At 41.7% G+C, this 26,775-nt stretch overlaps 1 protein-coding gene across 9 annotated transcripts in view; it reads left to right on the plus strand.

Moving 5' to 3' along the window:
• LOC115195964 (zinc finger E-box-binding homeobox 2) overlaps positions 1-10,137 on the plus strand; it is a 77,161-nt gene extending 67,024 nt beyond the window's left edge. For 7 of the 9 annotated variants that reach the window (XM_029756347.1, XM_029756352.1, XM_029756350.1 and 4 more), the window contains 4 exons: positions 2,310-2,418; positions 2,768-4,860; positions 6,317-6,497; positions 8,033-10,137. In XM_029756347.1, the coding sequence (XP_029612207.1) occupies positions 2,310-2,418; positions 2,768-4,860; positions 6,317-6,497; positions 8,033-8,610 (2,961 nt within the window). In that variant the 3' untranslated portion in view covers positions 8,611-10,137. The remainder of the gene's footprint in view (positions 1-2,309; positions 2,419-2,767; positions 4,861-6,316; positions 6,498-8,032) is intronic. The other 2 variants (XM_029756353.1, XM_029756354.1) reach the window with 1 other exon arrangement.
• The last annotated feature ends 16,638 nt before the right edge of the window (positions 10,138-26,775 follow it).

The following is a 26,775-nucleotide window of genomic DNA, read 5'->3' on the forward strand; positions in this document are numbered from 1 at the left end:
CGGGATCGATTTGGAGGTGGAGAGTACGTCATGGTCTGGGGCGGTGTGTCACAGCATCATCGGACCGAGTTTGTTGTCATTGCAGGCAATCTCAACGCTGTGCGTTACAGGGAAGACATCCTCCTCCCTCATATGGTATCCTTCCTGCAGGCTCATCCAGACATGACCATCCAGCATGACAATGCCACCATCCATACTGCTCGTTCTGTGCTTGATTTCCTGCAAGACAGGAATGTCAGTGTTCTGCCATGGCCCGCGAAGAGCCCGGATCTCAATCCCATTGAGCACATCTGAGACCTGTTGGATCGGAGGGTGAGGGTTAGGGCCATTCCCCCCAGAAATGTCTGGGAACTTGCAGGTGCATTGGTGAAAGAGTGGGGTAACATCTCACAGCAAGAACTGGCAAATCTGGTGCAGTCTGTGAGGAGGAGATGCACTGCAGTACTTAATGCAGCTGGTGGCCACACCAGATACTGACGTTACTATTGATTTTAAACCCCCCTTTGTTCAGGGACACATTATTCCATTTCTGTTCGTCACATGTCTGTGGAACTTGTTTACTTTATGTCTCTGTTGTTGAATCTTGTTATGTTCATACAAATATTTACACGTTAAGTTTGCTGAAACAGAATCAACATGTACACTTATTATTGAGTCTCACTCACTCTCAATGTATTTTCTTTTAGATAAACTAACCTGGGAATTTGTTGGCAATTTGCATGCATCACATCCAACTCCCTGTGTGGAAGAAATCCACCTTCTATGCATAGATGTTACATTTGCTTGCCAACCGTGTTTTAAAAAAGAAGTGCATCTGAACAAAACCAGTAGTGACAATTGAAGTCCTCTTGGGGTGAAAAAGAAAGAAAAAAGAAAGATAAAATGTGTTGTGAAAGTTAGTGAATCGTTGTGTCATCACTGACAGGCAAGCCCCAATCCCATGTCCCATGATAATTGTCTCTACCTAGGAAAAGATGCCCTCGCCATAAACACCACAAAAAAAATAAAAAATAACCTGTAACACTCCTTATCCAATTAACCAATCACGAGAAAATAATATTTGAATACCCAGCCCATGCGCCCCGCCCACAACATCCAACATCCCATCCCTAACCTTCCCTGAGTCATGTAGGATAGCATGTTCCCCTCCGCCAAAAACACATTTGCTGGTGTTGGTGCCATTGACAATTTGGATTAGAGAATGATTGTATCTTATTGGCACAACTAAAGTTTACTGCGGTCCTCAGAGGGAAGCAGGGGGAGCCAAAGCAGCTGTTGCTGTTTGTTTATGCAACTCAGCAACATACGAGCGGTGGGGTCCCTGACTGGCGCTTGGCAGCCCCACCGACAGACAGACCCACTCCTGCTCGATCTTTGAAGGTTGCTGCCGTTTGAACAATCCTCCCTGTGTCCTCCCTTACGCCATCTGTCTCCCCAGGAATGTGGGTAGAGTCAGCACACCCCAGCAGTTGTCAGGCTGGATCAGGACGCAGGCTGCTTCTTCCTGCTATGCCTGCCTTGGTAGCAAGTGCTGCTGAGAGATCTTTTGTATTGCCTAAGCATTTAACATGTTCACCTCCTACTCAGAATTAATTGTGCACGTCTGGTGTGCCTCCCATTTACACGTACGCTGTTATTGTTGTTGTTATTACCATTATATTTGGATTTTGAAACAGGGAGAGGCCTCCCCCTGTTTGAATTGCAAATTTGAGGGGCCACAACTGATGTTTACCTTTGAACAGAGAAAAAGGCCTAGGCCCATCCTATAGTCTAAGATTATTAAAGAGACGTTTGAGGATTCAAATGATTAGGGGAAATCTGTTCCAATTAAGACATTTCAACATTTATGGAAGTGTGTTGTTTCTTCATGTAACGTTACTGTTGTTTGCAGGTATGTGAAATACAGGGAAGGACTTCTTGTGAAATAGTCATAATATCTTTCGAGTGATTACCCCAAATTAATAAAAGTAGATCAGATTGCTTGTTTCTAATGAGGGGGAAACTGTATAAAAAAAGAGCCCCTTTCATTTATTTTATTTTATTGGCTGCCAAATTCTAAAGGCATGCTTCCTTGGCTCGAGAGCCAGGAAATTAAAAGGTATGTGATTCCCTCTGTTATCAGCACCACTCTTGTACTCTCTCATTGGAGTTGGAAGTAGAAAGAGGCAAGATGGGCTGTGTAGCAATGTGAGACATTTGGCTTGTCGGTCGATTGCACCAAGTGCTCATTGTGATTGTTTAGTGAACTCTTTTCCCCCCTGTAATGTTGTTAGTGGAACTTATGTAAATACCTGCTTCTTTCTCTATAGCACCAACTGCTGAACCAAGGGGCTGGCAACCGCAAGTTCAAATGCACAGAATGTGGCAAGGCCTTCAAATACAAGCACCATCTGAAGGAACACCTGCGGATTCACAGTGGTGGGTTGCAAGGGGGCCTGTGCACTCATCTTTGAATATGCATAACCTTGATTTAAGACTGTGGTGAACTTCATAGGGTGTACAAAAATCGATTGTGTTTTTCTTTTCTCTCTCCCACTGTTCCAATGGATGACTTGAGCTACTTTGTTTCCTTCTATCTGCCAATCTTACAATTGAGCAGTTCAGTGTTTACACTTTAGTTTGGCATTAATTAAAGGTGTTCATTGTTGATACATTTTCCCTTAGCCCCTTATATTTAATCATTGAGAATATGTGTGTTCCTTATGCCATTCTAAATGCGCTCATGGCAGATATTTTTTTTAAAGTATACATTGTTGTCTCTTTTCAGGTGAGAAGCCATACGAATGCCCAAACTGCAAGAAGCGCTTCTCCCACTCAGGCTCCTACAGCTCTCACATCAGCAGCAAGAAGTGCATCGGCCTTATAGCAGTCAACGGGAGGATACGCAACAACATGAAGACAGGCTCTTCCCCTACATCAGCCTCGTCCTCCCCCACTAACACCGCCATCACCCAGCTGAGACACAAGCTAGAGAACGGAAACGGAAACGGCAAGCTCCTGGGCCACCACCAGGACCAGAACAACCACCACCTGAACATCAAAACAGAACCACTAGACTTCAACGACTACAAACTAATGATGGCCTCCCATGGCTTCGGCGCACCTGGGCCCTTCATGAACGGAGGGATGGGGGGAAATAGCAGCTCGCTAGGGATCCACTGCTCAGCCCAGAGTCCCATGCATCACCTGGGAATGGGGATCGAACAACAACTCCTGGGCTACCCGTCCTTGAGCAACAACCTGAGCGAGGTCCAGAAGGTGCTCCAGATCGTGGACAACACTGTGTGCAGGCAGAAGATGGACTGCAAACCGGAGGAGATCTCCAGGCTCAAGGCTTACATGAAGGAGCTCGGGAACCAGATCGAGGAGCAGAAACAGGGACTGACGTCACAGGGGGGTCACCAGGTTGGTCTTCCAGTCGTCAGCCATAACGGTGCCACTAAGAGCATCATCGACTACACATTAGAAAAAGTGAACGAAGCCAAAGCTTGTCTCCAGAGCTTGACCACAGACTCAAAGAGACAAATTAGCACTATCAAACGCGAGAAATCCAACCACATGCTAGATTTAGGTACAGAGGATAAGATGCATGAGAGCAACATTATGTTTACACCCTTTGCTTGCCAATACTGCAAAGAAGCCTTCCCAGGTCCAATTCCCTTGCATCAGCATGAACGTTACCTGTGTAAAATGAATGAGGAGATCAAGACAGTTCTCCAGACTAGCGAGAACCTTATGCCCACAAAACAGGGGATGTTTACAGAGAAGCATGCCCTCCTGCTCTCGTCTATGCTGTCTGAGAAAAGCCCCATCAACCCGTACAAGGACCATATGTCAGTGCTCAAGGCCTACTTCGCTATGAACATGGAGCCCAATTCAGAGGAACTATTGAAGATCTCCATAGCAGTCGGCCTTCCTCAGGAATTCGTCAAAGAGTGGTTCGAGCAGAGGAAAGTTTACCAGTACGGCACCCCAAGAACTCCACCATTAGAACAACAACGGAACAACCATGCAGATATGGTTCTAGCCGCAAACAACCACAACCACACTCCCTCTAAAGACTCAATGGCAGCTAGATCCCCAGTGTCCCTGATCAAGTCTAATGACCGTGACCGCAACCGTGACCACCATATCACGTCCCCCTCCATTGCAGAGCTCCATAACAACGTCAACAACTGTGAGAACCAGCTCAGACTCATGAAAGCTAACACGTTCAGTGGACACACCAAACACATGGGTGACCACTCCAAATTGGACCACCAGTCAAGGAGCAGCACACCTTCTCCTTTGAACCTTTCCTCCACATCTTCCAAAAACTCCCAGAGTAGCTCATATACTCCAAACAGCCTGATGTCTGAGGACCTGAACCTCAACATGAACCTGTCTGAACAACCACTGGACCTGTCACTGCCAAAGCTCATGAAGGAGCCCAAACATGCCATGACCGTGAAGAGCAGACCTAAACTAAACAGTATTAACCACCATGACCACTCCAGTGTTCCCTCCCCACGAGAACACTTCGAAGAGCCACTTAACCTGGCCTATCTCAAGAAGGAGTTTGAAGCCAGAGGCCAGAACCACCACAATGGAGACCTCAACAAAAGCACCAGCCCCTTGTTCGGGATGAACCCCTTCGGTGCCAAACCGATGTACACGTCGCTTCCGCAACAGAGTGCGTTCCCACCTGCCACCTTCATGTCTCCGATGCAGGCCAGCATGCCTGGGCTGAGGCCATACCCAGGGCTGGATCAGATGGGCTTCCTACCACACATGGCCTACACTTATGCAACAGGAGCAGCTACCTTTGCTGAGATGCAGCAGCAGCAGAGGAGAAAATACCAGCGAAAGCCAGGTTTCCAGGTAAATAGATAAGCCACTTGTGGTTTAGTTTTTAAGCCTCAGGTTTATTCTCTCTCTCTCTCTCTCTCTCTCTCTCTCTCTCTCTCTCTCTCTCTCTCTCTCTCTCTCTCTCTCTCTCTCTCTCTCTCTCTCTCTCTCTCTCTCTCTCTCTCTCTCTCTCTCTCTCTCTCTCTCTCTCTCTCTCTCTCTCTCTCAAATTCTCTAAAATGATCTGCTCATTGTGCCACTAATTAAAAGGTACTCTAATGAGCTCAAATGCTCACCTGCAGCACATTGAACCAGGGAGAAAACACAGTCAGGTAGATAACCAGCTGTCAAACGCGCCTGGAGTTGTTCAGTTCTCCAAGCAGACGTCATTAGCGATATCAGCATATAATTGCTGTTTCAGAGGAGGTTATGATGTGGGGGATTCAGTTGTTGCCAGACTCCACCGTGAATTGTCCTTACCACAGAGTGCAGGCAGCATCACGTCTCCAGCTGTTCAGTGTAGTCTATTCCAGAGTAAAACATAGACTACGTACCCTTTAAAATCAATATTTTTTCCTTAGGTATTTTTGGGGTGAATTGTGTGAGGGACATAGTGTATGTGATCTGTGCAATAGGCAAAGGGTAAGCCTTGGAGCTGCACACAGCACATAGGATCTGACTCCAACTCTAATTCTCTGCCACTTTCTTGTATTTTATTTTAAAGGAAGTTGCACTCTAAAGCCAAAATGAGTTTCTACATGCAGATTAATAATGCACGGGCTCCATGTTCATTCCCACTGAATGCTGAAGGCTGTTTAACATAGAGGGAACCATTTTGATAAAAAAGTATTAATAATGTTTCCTATTCTAAGTTATTAAATTAGATTTAAAAAATACAGCTACGGGCATTTAGCTCAAATTGATTGCGGAATGATAGTAGCTCTGTTCTTTAAAAACAGTGCAAGAAAGAAAGCGTCCCCGCCAAAGGAGTCATTGTCAGACCAGAGCGAGCGCTTCTTAATGAGAGCAATGGTGCTTCTCAATATTGGTCATTTAGAACACCTCTTGATTTAATCATTATGAGTTGGAAATTAGAAGAATATGACAATATGCCCTGCAAAGGGCTTTCTCTTATTATTATGACCTTCTAATGTAATAATATTTTCCCCCATTAATTTAAGTTTAAGCCTATCGGGTTAATCTTCCCTTATAAAGAACAGATACATATGGAATGACAACTCTTTCATGTATAAAATTAGACTGATTCAAATGTATGGAGGACAGATTTTTTTTCAAACTAACATTCAGGGTAGATTCTCAACCATTACAGTGTAGTCTACCATTTATATTTACACCTGCGCTCTGTATTGGAGTGTTAGTAATTAGGTCCAAAACTAAGTTCCATTCAGTCTTTCATTCAGGCAAACATCAGGAGATACTGTACCTATATTTAGTTGACGTGTGGATTGATAAATGTGTCATTTTCTAGGGGGAGCTGCTAGACGGAACAGCAGATTATATGTCAGGACTGGATGACATGACCGATTCAGACTCCTGTCTGTCCCGGAAGAAGATTAAGAAGACAGAAAGTGGTATGTACGCGTGTGACTTGTGCGACAAAACATTCCAGAAGAGCAGTTCCCTCCTAAGACACAAATATGAACACACAGGTATATACTGTTCCAGAACACTTATTTTACCCCATTGCTTTTATTTCTAATGTTTTGTGTTACTAAACCCTTTCAATTGTTTTATTTTGTTCATTCCCCACTTTTTTCTTGCTTTGTTCTTTTCAGTTGTATGTAAATCGAGACCTAACTTGTTTCTTCATTGACAGGGGTGAGGAGATATACTTACTAAAATACGTAGAGCAAAACATTACATTTTTAGGGTTATGCCAGAAATACCTTTCTCTGAATATATAAGCTCCATACTTAAAACCAAAATGGGGTAGAAAGAGCCTAACTAAATGTTGTGTCATTGCTTTGCATAATGCATGAGGGCACTGTCTGAGGCAAATGTCATCCGTGGTCATTTCTAATTATATCCATCACATGCTACTTTATTAACCCTATTATTATTTACAAAACACACTAAGCGTACCCACATATATAACTAATAAAGAGACAGAGACAGACTGCTGACTTATCACTCTAATCAGTGATAGATCGGTTTAACCCATTGGACATTTGTGTGTTGATGACATTTTTTTTTTTTAACACTTCACAATGAAACACTTCCACTAAGTTGCATCATTCAAGACACACATGACTATATGCAGCACACAGCAGAATACTGCGTGCTTTTATGTAGCTCTCAGGTTTATCTAGTTGTGGTATTAGGAAGTGTGTGTTGAAAGTATAGCAGTTATGGAAGGTGTTCGAAGGCGTTCCAGGGCTATTTGTGGCTAGGAATTGGCCAGATGTGTTGGTGTCTGTGCTTGGTGGCACAAGTGGCGTCACGAGAAGATTGAAATGCCAAAGGAGAAACTCTATCTTGTGATTTGTGTCAGATAGACCGTTATATTTCCGGATGTGCTGAGGTGTAGTAAATTCAAAAAGGGGTGCAACTGTCCCAGACTCCCCACCCCATGACCAGCCACCATTGCTGGCTGCTGGGGGAGTTTTTATTTAGACAGATCATTTGGTAGCATGATGTAATGAAATTTCACTCCATCAATGTAGGGCAGCTCGAGTTTCTCGTCTCACACTTTTGCATTCAGGGTATCCCATCTTACATGGTGAGCAGAGTAGAGTAGAGTCCCAAAATAATTGAGGGACAGAGGCGTCTGGAAACTAGAATTATTCTACTGAGATTATCAGGGTAGCCATAGGAGTCTCTTGTTCAATTTTCATCTCCTATTTGTTTATTTATTTGTCACAGCTTTCTGTTTGTTAAGTGTTTGTGATTCTGTTCCTCCATGCTTTAGCAATAGGAGGGAATTTCATAATGTAAACACATGACAGACCCTGTGGTTTATTTAAGCTGTTTATCTTCTCATTTGGAATAAACAAATAAGTTATGACAAAGTTAGCATTGATATTGTAATGATAGTTCAAGTTGCTTCATACCATTCGAATCATCTGAATGTACTTTTAGTTTGTGTTTGTTCTCCTCCTGATGTTTTTAGTTGTGACAAATGTAGTAAAAAAGTAGTGAGCTGGGAAACTCATGTCTGCTTTCCTCTCCTTTTGTGTCTCCTCAGGTAAACGGCCACACCAGTGTCAAATCTGCAAGAAGGCATTCAAACACAAGCACCACCTTATAGAACACTCACGACTGCACTCCGGCGAGAAACCGTACCAGTGTGACAAGTGCGGGAAGCGCTTCTCTCACTCGGGCTCCTACTCCCAGCACATGAACCACCGTTACTCTTACTGCAAGAGGGAGGCCGAGGAGAGGGAGGCGGCCGAGAGAGAGGCCCGGGAGAAGGGCCACCTAGAGCCCACAGAGCTACTATTGAGCCGGGCCTACTTACAGGGCATGACTCCTCAGGGCTACCCCGACCTGGAGGACCGCGAGGGCATTCTGAGGGAAGGAGTGATGAACGGAGGAATGAGAGATCGTCAGAAGGAAGTTGAAGGAACGTACGCGAAAATAGGACGTAGGGAAGAGGATTTTGAGGAGGAGGAAGAGGAGAGCGAGAACAAGAGCATGGACACAGATCCAGACACGTTGAGGGATGAGGAGGAGAACGGAGAGCACTCGATGGACGATAGTTCGTTGGACGGGAAAACAGAAACCAAATCGGATCACGAGGACAATATGGAGGATGGCATGTAATAAAACTACTGCATTTAAAAAGCTTCCCATCTTACTTTTCTGTTCGTTATTGTTACCTGCTTGGTTTTTAACGCTGCTGTGTTGAAGCTGTACATGCACGTGCCTGAAGCTTCTAGGAAGCTTTGTATTGAAGTACTCAAGGGGTGGTGGTTGTATATGTCTGCCCAAGGAGACATTGATTTGAAGTTTGATTTTGGGGTGAATGGGGTGGGGTGGGGGGGGGGAGAATTGTGTAAGAAGAGGCTGCATTATGCAAAAATGAAAAATTAATAAATTAATACATTTAAAAAATTGTACAGTATTAAGGCCTAAAAATATGTGTGGTGCTAACATCCTAAAAACTCTGTGTTCCATAGTCTTTATAGCACAAACTAGTGACTTGTACAAATTGCACTTCGCTTCTATAATCACTACAAAAATAATAAAAAAGTATTGCCTATGTATATATTTATACAGTGTTGAAAAAAGCAGTAGTCTCCACACTACAGTCCATCAGTTTTATTACCTATCTTTCACTTAATGTGTTGTCTATAGTTTTGCCCTGTCGTCAGGCCAGCTAGCCACACAGTTTTAGGCCTCAGAATTTTTCTGTGAAGGAACTTAACAGATATTACCTGTTTGATTTTAAGATAATGAAGTCTTAAAGAGACCTTGAAATGAAGGGAAAACGGTCTGACAGTACAGTACAGTAGATGAAAGGATCGTGTGAACAATTAAGGAGAAAGCCTTTGTAAGGTGTTTTTGATAAGAAAAAGCCTTATATGCAAACCTTTTAATCTGTGTGTTTCTGCAAGTGCCATCCTTGTATTGTGTGAAAGGAGGGTGACACATGTTACCTCTTCACCAGCTTCGGTATTAAGAGAGAGCTCACCTTGATCTTTGAAGCACCCATGTCAGTATTAGTACACTAGGCAGCAGTTCCTTAGTTTACATATGTCTGTGCAATTTTCAGGTTTATTTCATTAACTTTTGTCAGTATTACACCAAACAATTTTTTGAAACAACAAAATTGCATTCATTTTGTTTGTAGGTTGAATAACATTTTATTTATGTGGCCCATTTTATATTTCTTCATTTTATTTATTTCATACTGTAGTGTACAGTATTATAGTTCTTCAATATATAGATATATTTTAGTAAAAATGAACTTGGCGTTGATCATTGGGGCAAATTTTACGTAAAGAGAGCATTTATTGTGTTTTGAAACATTAATTGTGAAATGCGAATTTTCAACTATATTATTTTGTTTTATTTCCTTTATTTTCCAATTACTGGAAATTCCAAATTTGGGAACTTTTATACAATATCGTGAAAACACTGTATTTTTAACTAAAAAAATTCCACTTTCTTCATCTTTTTTTTTTTTTGCTAAAAAAATGAAGAGGGACTGTTAAGATACAATGTATGATACCATGACTGAAGAAAATCTTTCCTGAAATGTCTTTGTAAAAGTATTATTGAATTTTTAATTTGTAATTTCTCTTGGAAATGACCATGCTCGAATAAAAGTAGCCAAATTACAGAACACAAATGCCTTATGTTTACATTTTTGTCATGCTTTTGTAGCAGTGCTAGAGAACCACATAACTACACCTGTCACTCAGAAAAGGAGTTGTCTGAAAGTAAAAGACCCACATTCCCCAAAAATTGGGAGTTTTCCTAGCACGATTTTAACTTTTCACACACTGAATCACACAATAATTAATTATTTTTATAATTATTTTCAAAAGTTTTATAACATTCAATAGACTTAATGATTATTGGCAGTCATATTACCATGACCGAAAAAAGCTAAGAAACAAATTAAGTCATTCAAATGAAAGGTGGACGTCAGCTAAAAGTACTTTCGTGTGAAGATACTTACAGCTATTAACCGCTCACACTGCATATGCAGATTCAAAGCAACATCAAAAGGCTAAGATGAAAGGGAAAAGGTTGAGCAATGCCAAACACAGAACATGCTTTGCATATTCCAATTTTCATATTGATCCTGATGCCATCTGATCATTCGGTGCTATCTCACAGATAAAAGGGGAGGTCTTAAATGATTAGGCATTGAATTTAACCATGTACTGTTAACTTTTGGGATGATTAAGAATGCAACGCTTCCACAGAGATCAGCGGTAAGGAGAAGATACCTTCAAGGAGTATAGAACACTCCAGGTGAAATGTATTTGACACATTCTAGTACCCTTCTGCACCACAATAAGGAAGAACATGACGTTAGAAGGGAGTTGTACTTGTACTGTTATTTGTTACCCCAGTCAATCATTTTGAAGTAAATAACAATTTCCTTTTAAAACTTTATTTGAAAATACTTAACCGAGCTAGTCAAATGTTTGGGAGGAAAACACACCCAATGACAACATGCTGTTACAGTAACTCTTAATAATGTCATATTGCCATATGTTTTGGCCGGATTGGTGGTGTGTTTGGAACATATGAACTCTGATGATTCATCACTGGTTTTATGTATAGACTCAGACTTCAAGTGGAGATTTTGCCTTCAGGGTACACAATTGCTTCCATTAATATCGCCAAGTCTTACTATAGTGACATTACTTCATATTGTCATTGGCTCAACACAGTATACCTCGCTGACATATTATATAGGGAAACTTTATGGCCCTTGGCATGCACAAGTTCTCAGATGAAAAGGACATTAAAATAGAAGTGTGTACCACTGAACTGAATAAAAGGTACATTCAGTAGAATTAACTCTGAATAAAGGATACGCAGCGTTCCAAAATGTTTAGTTGATTTCCAAAACATTTAGTAAACATTTAGCAAAAATAATAATAAGAGGTTCATATAAGATCCAGGATATATCCAGGGTGAGAGAGGTAGAGAGGAGAGCTCAGACTTTTGACCTCATTAAATTATTTACGTATCCCCATATGCTGCCCATATCATTCTCAGGGCGTATGAAGGACGGCCCCTGTGAAGAAGGCCCAGACCTGGCACTGGGAGAGAGAAAGTTCAATGACAGGCAGGCAGGAGAAGCACAAGTGACCAGTAGGGATTAGCCAATCAGAGTGTCAGAAGAGCAGCCAGCTGTTAGCTGTTCAGTCTGGCCCAAGCAGAAAGAGACCCAGAGCAGGTGGTGCACCAGTGTGCCAGTGGTGGGACAAAAACAGACAAAAAAAATGATGATAATAATAGTAAAAGAAAATCACCCAACCAGAACTATATCCTTATTGAAGGGCAGAGTCTTGTGAAGTTTGTACTCCATTGCACTGTTGAGAATGGTGGCAAACCAAGGAGTTCTCAACTATTTAAATGTGTTGAATATCATGAAAGGCTACACCATCTGTGACAAAGATGCGAACACACATGGATTTCTGCCCCATGATGTAAAATACTCGATTTAGCAAAAGGGCTGTAACACAGAAAACTACACCAACCTATATTCAACTGTAAATGTTTAGTATGCGTTGATCACAATACATTCTTTACCAATAAAATACAATTATGATGTATTTCAACGTTATCTCATGTATTGATTTCCAAGGTAACGCATCAGAACAAGCAGACTGAATACCTTCACTCTCAGTTGAGGGAGTACTAGACGTCCAAGCCTGCCCTGCCTGCATTCGCTACTCTGTTGAATGCAGCAGGTGCAGAGCGGAGAGGAGGCAGGCGAGCAGTAAAGGGCACAAAGACAACAATGCTCTCCAAAATTGGAGGGGGTTGGGCATTGTGTGGAGCAAAGAACCCTGCATAGACTTTTATTATTTTGCATGGATTATTTGATGCATTTGTTCACACCCTAGCAGCATAGTTGACGTGGTATGGAAAGGAGGCATGGCGGGAAAAGCATGCGTTGTATGTAAGTAAGCTATTTAGACTGAGTTAGTCTTGTGATATGGTGAGTTGGACTCTTCCTCCACCAGTCCATCAATACACCCTCATACCATAGCAAACCATTGCCCTACATAGAGAAGGCACACTGTTGTTGAATCAATGTTACACATTGATACAATTTTCAGGGAGTTTCTCTACCAAGACTTCCTTTCTCTTTTTCTTTGTTTTTCTTTTCTTGCAAACCAGTCTGCACAGTTTATCCATCCATACTTTCACCCCTTTATAAAAATCCCCTCCCCTCTCTCTCTCCATCTCTCTGATGGGAAAGTGATTATGTGTTTTGCCAACGCGTTTGTGGAATCTTTGATATGCACAAACACAGATTCTAATGCGAAGCAACAGCGGCTTTGGCTGACGGGTGATTAGAATGCTGGATCATGGCTGTGTCTGCAGGGCCTCAGCTGGGTACAGGGAACATCACTCATTACACATTTCCAGGGGAGTTTAATTCGTGCTAGGCCCAGCATGCCGGTGTAGGTGTAATCATATCTATTTAAATTACTGGTCAGTTATGGCCGACGACAATGATAATCTACGATGCCATAGGATAGGAGGATGGGATGATTCCGAGGTGATTAAACCATTGGCCAAGACAAAGCGACACTTCTTTAACCTTATCAATGAGACGGTTAACCACATGATCCCCCTATCCATATAGGGTGATAAGGCTATAGCCTGGTTTCTGAAAGCTAGCGATCACCTTCGGGGTTTTCTGTACAAAACTTTACCAGGGATATTCATTTCAATGGTGCACAATAATCCTTCACAAATTATAGTGATCCTTTCAAGATGGGCACATGCATTTTTTATGAAAGGCATCATGCAAATGGTGGATGACTGCCTAGACTTTCATGTCACTAATATGTTACTGTCCTCTTGACTTAATTAAACATGGTCCCCACTATTTTTGACAGGAAAATATCTCTATTTTAATTAGATACTTCACCACCAGACAAAAAAAGGACGATGTAATTCAAAGTATGGTTCATGTAGTCATTTAGCTCTCGCAAGACTCATTGTCTGCTTGCCCTCCTTTCTGATGTCAAGCTATGATTTGTATGCAGCTTGAATTATAGTAAACAGGGTATTGTTAATAGCTAGAATGATTGAAGCTCAGATGTTCGTATGGTCTCTCTAACCCCTGTACAACGTTTAGCGCTGGCTCTGAAGAGGCCATTGCCAATTAATTTATGAGGTTAGTACATGGTAGGTATATGATTACAGTATGCACGGTGAATAAGCGCCCGAGTTAATGGACTTAACACTGTTTTTACACTGCACACTCTGGAAATAGATAATTATGCCATTGAGGGAGCCAAACCTTTGCAGCGCAAACCTTTTTGTTGGATTGAAATTAATGCAATTTTACGTATATGTCATTTCTTAAAGCAAGCATTCACTCCTATCCTACTGGGATTAGGCCTAATGACAGCAGTTAATTACATTAAATGTAATTTTTTAAAACAGTTCATGAACTGCAAATTATACTTAAAATCACTCCTTAATGCTCTTAACAGTAATTAAATTGCTTAATATCTCAAGAAAAAAGAAAGAATATAACAAACATTGTTGAGATAAAGCACTTTTTGGGAGTATAATTTCATTCCATGGACATGTATGTATGCTTGCATTGATCATATCACATAATTATCATCAATTTGTTAGGGGGAATTGGCTATCTAATACAACGACATGCTTCAATAAAAGAAGTCTTTAGAACACATTGTTCTGTTTGAAGGAGACTGTATGATAAAGTCTAGCTGGGGACCTATAACACTGACCAATTATGGACTAACGTTGTTATAACTGAAGAGATTACTTTTTGATGGAGACGGACCAAAAAGTAACTTTATTAACTGAACTGCCCATCTTGTAAAGGCAGTGTCTGTGTCTCTCTTTCTTTTTGAGATAGGGACAGTGTCAATTGCATGTAAGCATATATAATTATTGTACTCAATGGAATTCATTTCAGTCATCTTCTATGGACGTCAGTGGAACAAACCTGGCTGATAATGCAGAAAGTGGTGAGGCTGGTGAACGTAGTAATAATCCCCAATGGCTAATATGTATTTCCTAGCGCTCAGCTCTGTGAGCAAGAGAGATTCATAATACGCATTTGACTCTCTATAATTAGGTATATTTCCTTTCAGAGAATTATTTAATGATTAGCTTTAGTGTGAGGCCTGCACTTTTGAAGTGTAATGATACTTGACTCATGCTGCAAAAAAAGGGTTCTCAGTCATTCTTTTGCTTTGAAACGTTAATCTGTACAACATTTAAAGTTGCCTCCCCCTTATGAGATCAAAGACCCCCGAGAAAGTATTATTCAATCATAGGCTGTTACGTAAAACCACAAAAACGCTATTGTACAAGTGTTTTTTCACTCTAAAAAAGAAGGTTTTGAGGCTGTAGTACCAACTTACTCACTGGGTATAATATTATGCATACTTAATTTGCATGTCATTTCATCTGGTTAAACTGTATTTATGTTAAGGAATTCATTCTATGTTTTGTCTGCCAGGACTAGATTATTAATTCATGGAGAGTTTGTAGGGTGGACACCTGTATCACTACCCTGCAATATCTACAGAATATCTTTCTTCTCAAATATACAGTATGTCTCCTTCATGTAGAGACAAGCTTGACCGGTTGTCAATATCAAGCAGGTTCTGATTTAAGGGTGTAAGTATATATTTGATCTATCTCGTATCTACAGTAAATGAGACCTAGTTGTGGTTGTGAGCATACATCATTACTAATCACCTAGAAATATGTGTTGACAAGAAGAAGAGGAACGAAAAAAAAAAAAAGATTTATTTGATAGAAAGCCAGACCCCCCTCTGCTTTTCTGACTTGTAATCATCTCCAAATTTGTACAGGGAAAGCTAGCGATGGTTGTGTGGGTGTTGTCTTTACTTCATTAAAAACAGGGTTTGTGAATACCGGAGACCTCTCACGCCAGAGACTTGATTCAGCACTGAACCATTTGAAAAATAAGTTGGTTGTTTCTGGAGTTGAATAGAATGAGAAGAATGTTGGGAAGTGTCTCTATGCTGTGTTTGTGCTGTGTTTGTGCTGTGTTGGTGCTGTGTTGGTGCTGTGCCGATGGGGATACCGGAGCGAAGTGGGTGGCTTGGCCCACCTTGGCAGCTGCTAGCTATCTGCAGGGACCAGGCTGTACCGCTGTGGTAGCTGAGATTGTTCTGTGTGTAACAAAGCCAGTCTTACTGTAACTCTCCATGTCTATCCCGTGTGTAATATGAGACATGACCTTCCAGGAAACACTTAATGGGATCCATCCATAGACGGGTGATGCTCCACAGCCCTCTGTGTGTACCGATGCCTTCAAATGAATACATTTACACAGTTAAGACAACATCGCGTACTTCTATTTCTGCTGTCTTTGAGACATGCACATTAGATTGAAACATGATAACTTCCACGAGAGAGACTACAGCTGAATAGATAGACAATGCTGGTTTTGGATATTTGCTAGTGACCTATCCACATTATGTGGATTTATAATAACATGGCATCTATATTTTCAATGAGTAATGTTGCTTGATTAGATCTATAATTTCGGGCATGCTGACAATGTTGACATGTAACTGTTGAATCCAATCATGCACACACTATCTCTCCGGGGTACTGCTTGTACTGCTGACATCTTTCAAGCGGAAGTTAGCCAGTGAGTGGACAGGAATGAACTTTGTTGAGATGAGTGTCTCCTCCGTCCTTCATTTAAGTGATCAGTGGAGCTTCAATCTGCTGTCTCCCCTGAGAGGGACTTTAATGGGGGGATACTTCATCTACTTCCTCTGATATCCTATGAAGGCATATCCTAATTAGCCCTGTGGTAAGATTGCATCACTGTTGACCTCTGTAGTGTCAGGCCCAATTGTGGATGACGTAGTGGAAGGCCGCACTGCCCCGTGTGGATGGGTGGATCGGGCGGACAAGTGGGTCAGACTCAGGACTGGTCAAAGTGACGATACATGGTATGGCAGTAATGCCTGTGACACCCATGACGGCGTTGACCCATTAGAGCCATGGTCAGGCATCTTTAGTGGGCAGGCAACCTCATTTCCTGTCTGCCCATATACAGGGCATGCATACCCATAGGGCACATGAATCAATGGTGTGCCAGCTTGATAAGGGCGATACGTTTCGTTCATGCCATCTCGCTGGACCTTCTATCTGCATAGGTTGTAATTGCAAGGGCAGTTTCTATTATAATGACCTTACAATGATTAGTGGATGAGGTTTATATTCTATGCTGTAACTCTGGTCATAGGGGGTTATTTTTTCCATCTTGTCAAAGGTATTACCATGATGGTGATAAAAGTATTATTCCTCCAAAAGTTATTCTTTCAAAAATACTGGATACGAAGCCAGGCTAATATCCCAAAAGTTTATCTGGACATATCCAAAAGATTTATCTACGTGCACTGAGCGTACAAAACATTAGGAACACCGTCCTACTATTGAGTTGCACACCCCTTTTGCCCTCAGCACAGCTTCAATTCATCAGGGCATGCACTCTACAAGTTGTCGAAAGCATTCCACAGGGATGCTGGCCCATGTTGACACCAATGCTTCCAACAGTTGTGTCAAGGTGGCTGGATGTCCTTTGAGTGGTAGACCATTCTTGATACACATGGGATACTGTTGAGCATGAAAAACCCAGCAGCGTTGCAGTTCTTGACACATTAAAACCGGTGCGCCTGGCACCTACCACCACACCCCGTTCAAAGACACTTAAATATTTTGTCTTGCACGTTCACCCTCTGAACGGTACACAATCCATGTCTCAAACGTCTCAAGCTTTAAAAAGCCTTCTTTAACCCCCTTCATCTACACTGATTGAAGTGTATCATAGCTTTCACCTGGATTCACCTGGTCAGTCTGTCATGGAAAGAGCAGAGTTCCTAATGTTTTGTACGCTCAGTGTATATACAGTACAAAAAAGTGAATCAGGTAAACGTCAAGAGGATCTTCAGGTTCATTAGTACCAAGACAACGACACTCACTCACTCAGGCTATCCATAAATTCTGGGAATTGAGTTGTCAGAAATAGAATCAGAGCACCATACAACCAACTGAGTCTGATCGCTCCAAGTAAAAGTGTGCTGAGCACTCGAATAGTCTCGAGAATAATGAACTTGAAAAGATCCTTTTCATTTTCTTTCTGTTATGTCTCAGAAGGGAGAAGGGAGTCAGAGGTAGGCAATGATTAGACTGCTATGCCCAATTCTTCTAACATTCATCTCCCATTCCTTTAATATGTAAATCGTAGGTATGCAAAGATCTGATGCTTTTATTTAAGAGATATGTCCTCAGGCGATAGTAGTATGCTTCTAGGGAGAGCTCTGTGTCGCTATGAAATGAATAGCTGTTGAAAGGATCACATGAGTTTGTATCTGAGAAGATGAAAAACTAATTGACATGAATCATTTATTGTGAGGCAATATGTTATAGAAATCAAACAGTGGGGAGAAAAATAAAGCAGAGTTCAAATATTTAATTATAAACCAGGACGTCATAATATTAGAGTATTCAAACAAACTGATTTCACTTACTGTGACACTTGTCCTGAGGTCAGTGCACTACAATTACAAAATCATACTGGCAGAATAATCAGAGATATTAGGAGTGTATTCATGATTTTGGCAACATTTTATTTATAATGCATTAAATGCACATGAGTATAGTGCATTAAAAACCAGGTAGTTTGGATCCTTTATGCTGATTCGCTGAACGCCGATATACCACGGGTATGACGCCAAATTATTTGTTTACTGTTCTAATTACGATGGTAACCAGTTTAAAATAGCAATAAGGCACCTCGGGGGGTTGTGGTATATTGCCAATATACCACGGCTAACGGCTGTATCCAGGCACTCTGCATTGCGTCATTCATAAGAACATTCCTTAGCTGTGTTATATTGGCCATATACCACACCCCCTTGGGCCTTATTGCTTAAAGGTACTACATGTAGAATGTTTCGCCCACATGGAAGCTAGGGGAATTGAAACAACACTATAAACAACTCTCCCCCTCCCACGCATCCAATTTCCCACAACACGGTGGAGAGGTTAGTGCTCTCCGGCGTCCAAGGATAGCATGGACCATGCTGGTTATGTCCCAAGGATCCCAGATGGCATGGACCATGGTGGAGACTATTTTACTTTTGTCCACCAACTTCAAACAGTATTAAAAACATAATGTTTTTTCATAGCAATTTAGATGGTGCAATGATTCCCCATAATACTCATTGCTTGATTTCTCACAAAAACTAAAAATAGAAGGAAGGATGTAGAATTTTAGTAACCAGGAAATGACAGAGCAATTTCTACATTGCCGCTTTCCCCAGTCTGTCGTTGTTCGTTGTGCTTGAGGAGCAGATGACGATGCCTTTTAGTGATGCCGATGTTAGATAGGGAGAGTGCAGTCTTGACAACAGAAGCCTGTCTGGCTTTTTTTGTCAAATAGAATGTCCACACTGTAGAATATATACTGCAGATATATTATGGACATTTTCTGAAATTACAATGAAAAATGATACATGTAGCTCCCTTAATTATACCGCTTGCTATAAGCTGTCCTAAGAATCCGTAGTTATTTAGAGTGGTGTAGAGGGTTACTACAGTTCAACAGTGAGATTAATTATTTGTTAAAAACTTGATCTCCTCACTTCCCATAAATGACATTAATAGCATCATTAACATGTAGGGTTTGCACAAACACACACACGCACACGCACACGCACACACACACACACACACACACACACACACACACACACACACACTGCATGGATCCCACTGTAGTGGACGGTCGGCAGGCTAATGATGTATGGAGGCAAATGCCATATCTCTGTTGGCATTGTTCGGCCTGAAGTATTCCACTCAGACGGAGGCCTGTTGAATTTTAGTACCACACAAAGGCTTCCCTTATTACATTGAACTTTTGACAGCGCGGGTTGTGGTCTGCAGTGGGTGAATACTTGACATTTCTGTGTGCTGATCTACTCTACCTTCATTTGTTGCTGTACTGTATGTACAGTTGAAGTTGGAAGTTTGCATACACCTTAGCCAGTTAGGATCACCACTTTATTTTAAGAATGTGGAATGTCAGAATAATAGTTGAGAGAATTATTTATTTCAGCTTTTATTTCTTTCATCACATTCCCAGTGGGTCAGAAGTTTACATACACTCAAATAGTATTTGGTAGCATTGCCTTTAAATGGTTTAACCTGGGTTAAACGTTTTGGGTAGCCTTCCACAAGCTTCCCACAATAAGTTGGGTGAACTTTGGCCCATTCCTCCTGACAGAGCTGGTGTAACTGAGTCAGGTTTGTAGGCCTCCTTGCTCGCACACGCTTTTTCAGTTCTGCCCACAAATGTTCTATAGGATTGAGGTCAGGGCTTTGTGATGGCCACTCCAACACCTTGACTTTGTTGTCCTTAAGCCATTTTGCCACAACTTTGGAAGTATGCTAGGGGTTATTGTCCATTTGGAAGACCCAAGTGCACTAGTCCCTCCTGCAGCAAAGCACCCCCACAATGTCGGATATTCAGATATTCACCGCTTTAGGATATCTGCCAACCAGGATGTCCTAGCCGTGTCTGAGTCCTGGCTTAAGAAGACCAAAAACCCTGAAATTTCCATCCCTAACTAAAACATTTTCGGACAAGGTAGAACTGCCAAAGGGGGCGGAGTTGCAATCTACTGCAGAGATAGCCTGCAGAGTTCTGTCTTACTATCCAGGTCTGTACCCAAACAATTCGAGTTTCTACTTTTAAAAATCCACCTTTCCAGAAACAAGTCTCTCACCGTTGCCGCTTGCTATAGACCACCCTCTGCCCCCCCATCTATCGCCAGAGCTTGTGCTGCTAGGTGACCTAAACTGGAACATGCTTAACACCCCGGCCATCCTACAATCTAAACTTGATGCCCTCAATCTCACACAAATGATCAATGAACCTACCAGGTACAACCCCAAATTCGAAAACACGGGCACCCTCATAAATATCATCCACCAACTTACCCTCCAAATACACCTCTGCTGTCTTCAACCAGGATCTCAGCGATCATCTGTAATGGGTCTGCGGTCAAATGACCACCCTTCGTCACTGTCAAACGCTCCCTAAAACACTTCAGCGAGCAGGCCTTTCTAATCGACCTGGCCCAGGTATCCTGGAAGGATATTGACATCATCCCGTCAGTAGAGGATGCCTGGTTATTATTTAAATGTGCCTTCCTCTCCATCTTAAATAAGCATGCCCCATTCAAAAAATTCTGAACCAGGAACAGATATAGCCCTTGGTTCACTCCAGACCTGATTGCCCTTGACCAGCACAAGAACATCCTGTGGCATACTGCATTAGCATTGAATAGCCCCGCGATATGCAACTTTTCAGGGATGTTAGGAACCAATATACACAGGCAGTTAGGAAAGCCAAGGCTAGCTTTTTCAAATAGAAATTTGCATCCTGTAGCACAAACTCAAAAAAGTTCTGGGACACTGTAAAGTCCATGGAGAATAAGAGCACCTCCTCCTAGCTGCCCACTGCACTGAGGCTAGGAAACACTGTCACCACCGATAAATCCACTATAATTGAGAATTTCAAGAAGCATTTTTCTACGGCTGGACATGCTTTCCACCTGGCTACCCCTACCCCGGTCAACAGCCCTGCACCCCCCACAGAAACTCGCCCAAGCCTCCCCTATTTCTCCTTCACCCAAATCCATTTAGCTGATGTTCTGAAAGAGCTGCAAAATCTGGACCCCTACAAATCAGCCGGGCGAGACAATCTGGACACTCTCTTTCTAAAGTTATCTGCCGAAATTGTTGCAACCCCTATTACTAGCCTGTTCAACCTCTCTTTTGTATCGCCTGAGATTCCCAAAGATTGGAAAGCTGCCATGGTCATCCCCCTCTTCAAAGGGGGTGACACTCTAGACCCAAACTGCTACAGACCTATATCTATCCTACCCTGCCTTTCTAAGGTCTTTGGAATTCCACCATACCTTTTCCGCTATGCAATCTGATTTCAGAGCTGGTCATGGGTGCACCTCAGCCACGCTCAAGGTCCTAAACGATATCATAACTGCCGTCAATAAGACACAATACTGTGCAGCCGTATTCATCGACCTGGCCAAGGCTTTCGACTCTGTCAATCACCTCATTCTTATCGGCAGATTCAACAGCCTTGGTTTCTCAAATGACTGCCTCGCCTGGTTCACCAACTACTTCTCTGATAGAGTTCAGTGTGTCAAATCGGAGGGCCTGTTGTCCGGACCTCTGGCAGTCTCTATGGGGGTGCAACAGGGTTCAATTCTTGGGCCGACTCTCTTCTCTGTATACATCAATGATGTCGCTCTTGCTGTCGGTGATTCTCTGATCCACCTCTACGCAGACGACACCATTCTGTACACTTCTGGCCCTTCTTTGGACACTGTGTTAAAACCTGTTTTGGAGACTGGTTTTTGTTCGGAATTTCGGATGACTGACGTGCCCAAAGTAAACTTCCTGTTAATCATGGCCCAGAAGCTAGGATATGCATGGTAGCATTGGATAGAAAACACTCTGAAGGTTCTAAAACTGTTAAAATAATTTTTTGAGGTCACAGGTTATTACAATGGTTGCCTATGGGATATACAAATAGATAGGACCCAGATTGCAGTTCCTATGGCTTCCACTAGATGTCACCAGTGTTTAGAAAGGGTTTTAGGCTTGTTTTTTGAAAAATGAACAAGTAGTTTGAAGATCTCCAAGGAGTCTCTCATTAGAAAAGTGGTCTTGTTGGCGCATGAATGAGGTGCGCGCACTTCGTTATTTATCTTCCCTATTCAACATACTATTCTCCGTCTTAAATATTATTGTTTATTTAGATATTAGAGTACCTGACGATTAATTAGAAACATTGTTTGACTTATTTGGTGAAATTATACTGGTAACTTTTTGGATTCATTTGTATGCATGTTGAAAGAGTGGATTACTGAGATCATTGGCACCAACTAAACATACTTTTTTGGATATAAAGAAGGACTTTATCGAACAAAATGACCATTCATTGTGTAGCTGGGACCCTTGGGAATGCAAACAGAGGAAGATCTTCAAAGGTAAGTGATTTATTTAATTGCTATTTGTGATTGTGTGACACCTTTGCTGGTTGAAAAAGTATTTTGGTGTGGGGCGCTGTCCTCAGATAATTGCACGGTATGCTTTCGCCGTAAAGCCTTTTTGAAATCTGACAACGCGGTTGGATTATCAAGAAGTTAAGCTTTTAAATGATGTATGACACTTGTATTTTCATGAATGCTTAATATTACAATTCTATTTGAATTTCGCACTCTCCAATTTCACCGGATGTTGTCAACTGGTGTCCCGCTGGCGGGACGCCCACCCCAGAGAGGTTTTAACTAACCTCCAGACGAGCTTCAATGCCATACAACTCTTCTTCCATGGCCTCCAACTGCTCTTAAATGCAAGTAAAACTAAATGCATGCTCTTCAACCGATTGCTGCCCGCACCTGCACGCCCGTCCATTATCACTACTCTGGACGGTTCTGACTTAGAATATGTGGACAACTACAAATACCTAGGTGTCTGGTTAGACTGTAAACTCTCCTTCCAGACTCACATTAAGCATCTCCAATCCAAAATCAAATCTAGAATTGGCTTCCTATTTCGCAACAAAGCATCCTTCACCCATGCTGCCAAACATACCATCGTAAAACTGACTCTCGTACCGATCCTCGACTTCGGCGATGTCATTTACAAATAGCCTCCAACACTCTACTCAACAAATTGGATGCAGTCTATCACAGTGCCATCCGTTTTGTCACCAAAGCCCCATGTACTACCCACCACTGCGACCTGTACGCTCTCGATGGCTGGCCCTCGTTTCATAGTCGTCGCCAAACCCACTGTCTCCAGGTCATCTACAAGTCTTTGCAAGGTAAAGCCCCACCTTATCTCAGCTCACTGGTCACCATAGCAGCACCCACCCGTAGCACACGCTCCAGCAGGTATATTTCACTGGTCACCCCCAAAGCCAATTCTTCCTTTGGCCACCTTTCCTTCCAGTTCTCTGCTTGCAATGACTGGAATGAACTGCAAAAATCACTGAAGCTGGAGACTCATATCTCCCTCACTAACTTGAAGAACCAGCTATCAGAGCAGCTCAGAGTTCACTGCACCTGTACATAGCACATCTGTAAATAGCCAATCCAACTACCTCATCCCCATACTGTATTTATTTATTTATCTTGCTCCTTGTCACTCTCTACTTGCACATTCATCTTCTGCACATCTACCACTCCAGTGTTTAATTGCTATATTGTTATTCCTTCGCCACCATGGCCCATTTATTGCCTTACCTTCCTTATCTTACCTTATTTGCACACAATGTATATAGACGTTTTCTACTGTATTATTGACTGTATGTTTGTTTATTCCATGTGTTGTTGTATGTGTCGAACTGCTTTGCATTATCTTGGCCAGGTCGCAGTTGTAAATGAGAACTTGTTCTCAACTAGCCTACCTAGTTAAATAAAGTTGAAATAAAAAATAAAAAAAACAACATGATGCTGCCACCCCCGTGCTTCATGGTTGGAATGGTGTTCTTCGGCTTGCAAGCCTCCCCCCCCCTTTTACTTAAAACATAATGATGGTCATTATGGCCAAACAGTTCTATTTTTGTTTCATCATACCAGAGGACATTTCTCCAAAAAGTATGATTTTTGTCCCCATGTGCAGTTGCAAACCGTAGTCTGGCTTTTTTATAGCGGTTTTGGAGCAGTGGCTTCTTCCTTGCTGAGCGAACTTTCAGGTTATGTCGATATAGGACTCGTTTTACTGTGGATATAGATACTTTCGTACCTGTTTCCTCCAGCATCTTCACAAGGTCCTTTGCTGTTGTTCTGGGATTGATTTGCACTTTTCGGACCAAAATACCTGAGCGGTATGACGGTTGCGTGGTACCATGGTGTTTATACTCGCGTACTATTGGTTGTACAGATGAACGTGGTACCTTCAGGCGTTTGGAAATTGCTCCCAAGGATGAACCAGACTTGTGGAGGTCTATAAAGTTTTTTATCAAGCAAAGAGGCACTGAGTTTGAAGGTAGGCCTTGAAATACATCCACAGGTACACCTTCAATTGACTCAAATTATGTCAATTAGCCTATCAGAAGCTTCTAAAGCCATGACATAATTTTCTTGAATTTTCCAAGCTGTTTAAAGGCACAGTCAACTTAGTGTATGTAAACTTCTGACCCACTGGAATTATGATACAGTGAAAGGGAAATAATCTGTATGTAAACATTTGTTGGAAATATTACTTGCGTCATGCACAAAGTAGATAATCGACTTGCCAAAACTATAGTTTGTTAACAAGAAATTTGTGGAGTGGTTGAAAAACGAGTTTTAATGACTGCAACCTAAGTCTATGTAAACTTCCGACTTCAACTGTATATATTATTATTTCAATTGTTATTATTATCTCTTTTTATTGTTTTATTTCACTTTGTCCTGCATTTTTGGTGCTCGGAGCACAACAATTTCACTGTATCCTATAATTATATCTTCAACCCTGTACATGTGAATATTAAACTCTCTAACTCTCCTACGATAAATGCTGTTCCAAGGTCTTCTAGCGTCACATAATTTCGTATGCATTATTGTGGAGACAGACATGCTGTACAGTTTGTAGGAAAGCTTACTCTGATCTTCTTGTTCCATGCTTTATTTAGCATTGATCAAGCTCTTGTACAGCATGGGTATTCTCTTTGTTCACCTAAAGGTTTGTATACCTAAGCTTATTGTAATTCACCAATTGATCCTGTATTGTTTGGTGAAGTTTGATATAAATGAAACAGTGTCACGTCCTGGCCAGTATAAGGTTAATTGTTTTTGTAGTTTGGTCAGGGCGTGGCAGAGGGTATTCCTTTTATGTGGTTCGGGGTGGTGTGTTTTGGTGAAGGGTCATTTGGTTTAAGTATTCCGGGGTTTTTGGGCACTGTTTGGTTTTCAGTTATTCTATGTCTAGTCTAGTATGTCTGTTTCTATGTCTGGTTAATTGGGGTTGGGACTCTCAGTTGAAGGCAGGTGTTGTCTATCTGCCTTTGATTGAGAGTCCCATATATGAGGGTGTGTTTGTGTTTGTTATTGGTGGGTGATTGTTCTGTGTTTAGCCTTGTGCCTTACCAGACTGTTTTTTTGTCGATCATATTTCGGTTTGTTATTTTGATGTTCATTTTGATACTTAATAAAAGTCAAGATGAGCCTGCACATACCTGCTGCGTTTTGGTCCTCCTTCACCGACGACAACCGTGACAAACAGATTATTTGTGACATGGGAATATCTGAGTTATTCGCTTATATTGTTTATCAAATGGTTCTCACATCCAGACAATGGCATGTGTAGAACTCACTGTAACCTCTAAGTTAATGCCGGTTAAAGGAATAGATATTTAATGTGCTGAAAAACTGAAACTCCAAAACAAGACATGAAATTGGGCATATGTAGTCTAATAAGACCTCTCTACCGGACTACACTGAGTAGTCAAATGTTGGAATGAAAAGAAAGCCAGAACCTTTGAATAATGAACTACATTCTTATTGAGGAGGTGAGGGGCTGACAATGACTACCCCTCTCTCCGAGTTGAGCCTGCGAGAGAACCAGACTTGTTCATCCCTTGTTATACTGTTAATGTGTATGATTTAAGGGGAATTATGCACATCTCAATGTGCCTATAAATGATATTATTCATGCACAGGTGCTGCTCTAAGCGGCTTCTGAATGATAATTAAGATAATCTTGTCTTTTTTTCTCTCTCTCTCTCTCTCGCTCTCCTTTCTCACGGATCTACTTTGTTCTGCAATAGCTCCTGTGTCAATACCTCGCAAGACGTACGGCGGGCCTTTCCCTTAGCCATTGTCTGATCTTTTTTAGCACAAAACCTCCACTAACAAGTGAGACCACATTTATGTTTTCCCCTGAGCCTCACTGTATTCTAAGAAATATGTGCCAAGTTGAATTAAAGTCACCAAAAAAATGTGCGACTGAAAACTTGGTGAGAACGTTCCCCAGGGAATTGAAGAGAAGATGAAGTAGTTTAAATTCTATAACATGAATATAAAGACATTAGAACACTTCGCATATGATAATCTTTTTCTCTCCTTTTTTTCTTGGAAAAGGAATATTATTCCATTTTGAATGGGTTCCAATGTTTGGGGATATTTATCCATTCATTCAAGCAAGACATTAAGAAGACTTTGAACATAGTGG

This window comes from Salmo trutta, chromosome 6 (assembly GCF_901001165.1).
Source record: "Salmo trutta chromosome 6, fSalTru1.1, whole genome shotgun sequence".
In the NCBI taxonomy this organism is placed as follows: Eukaryota; Metazoa; Chordata; class Actinopteri; order Salmoniformes; family Salmonidae; genus Salmo; species Salmo trutta.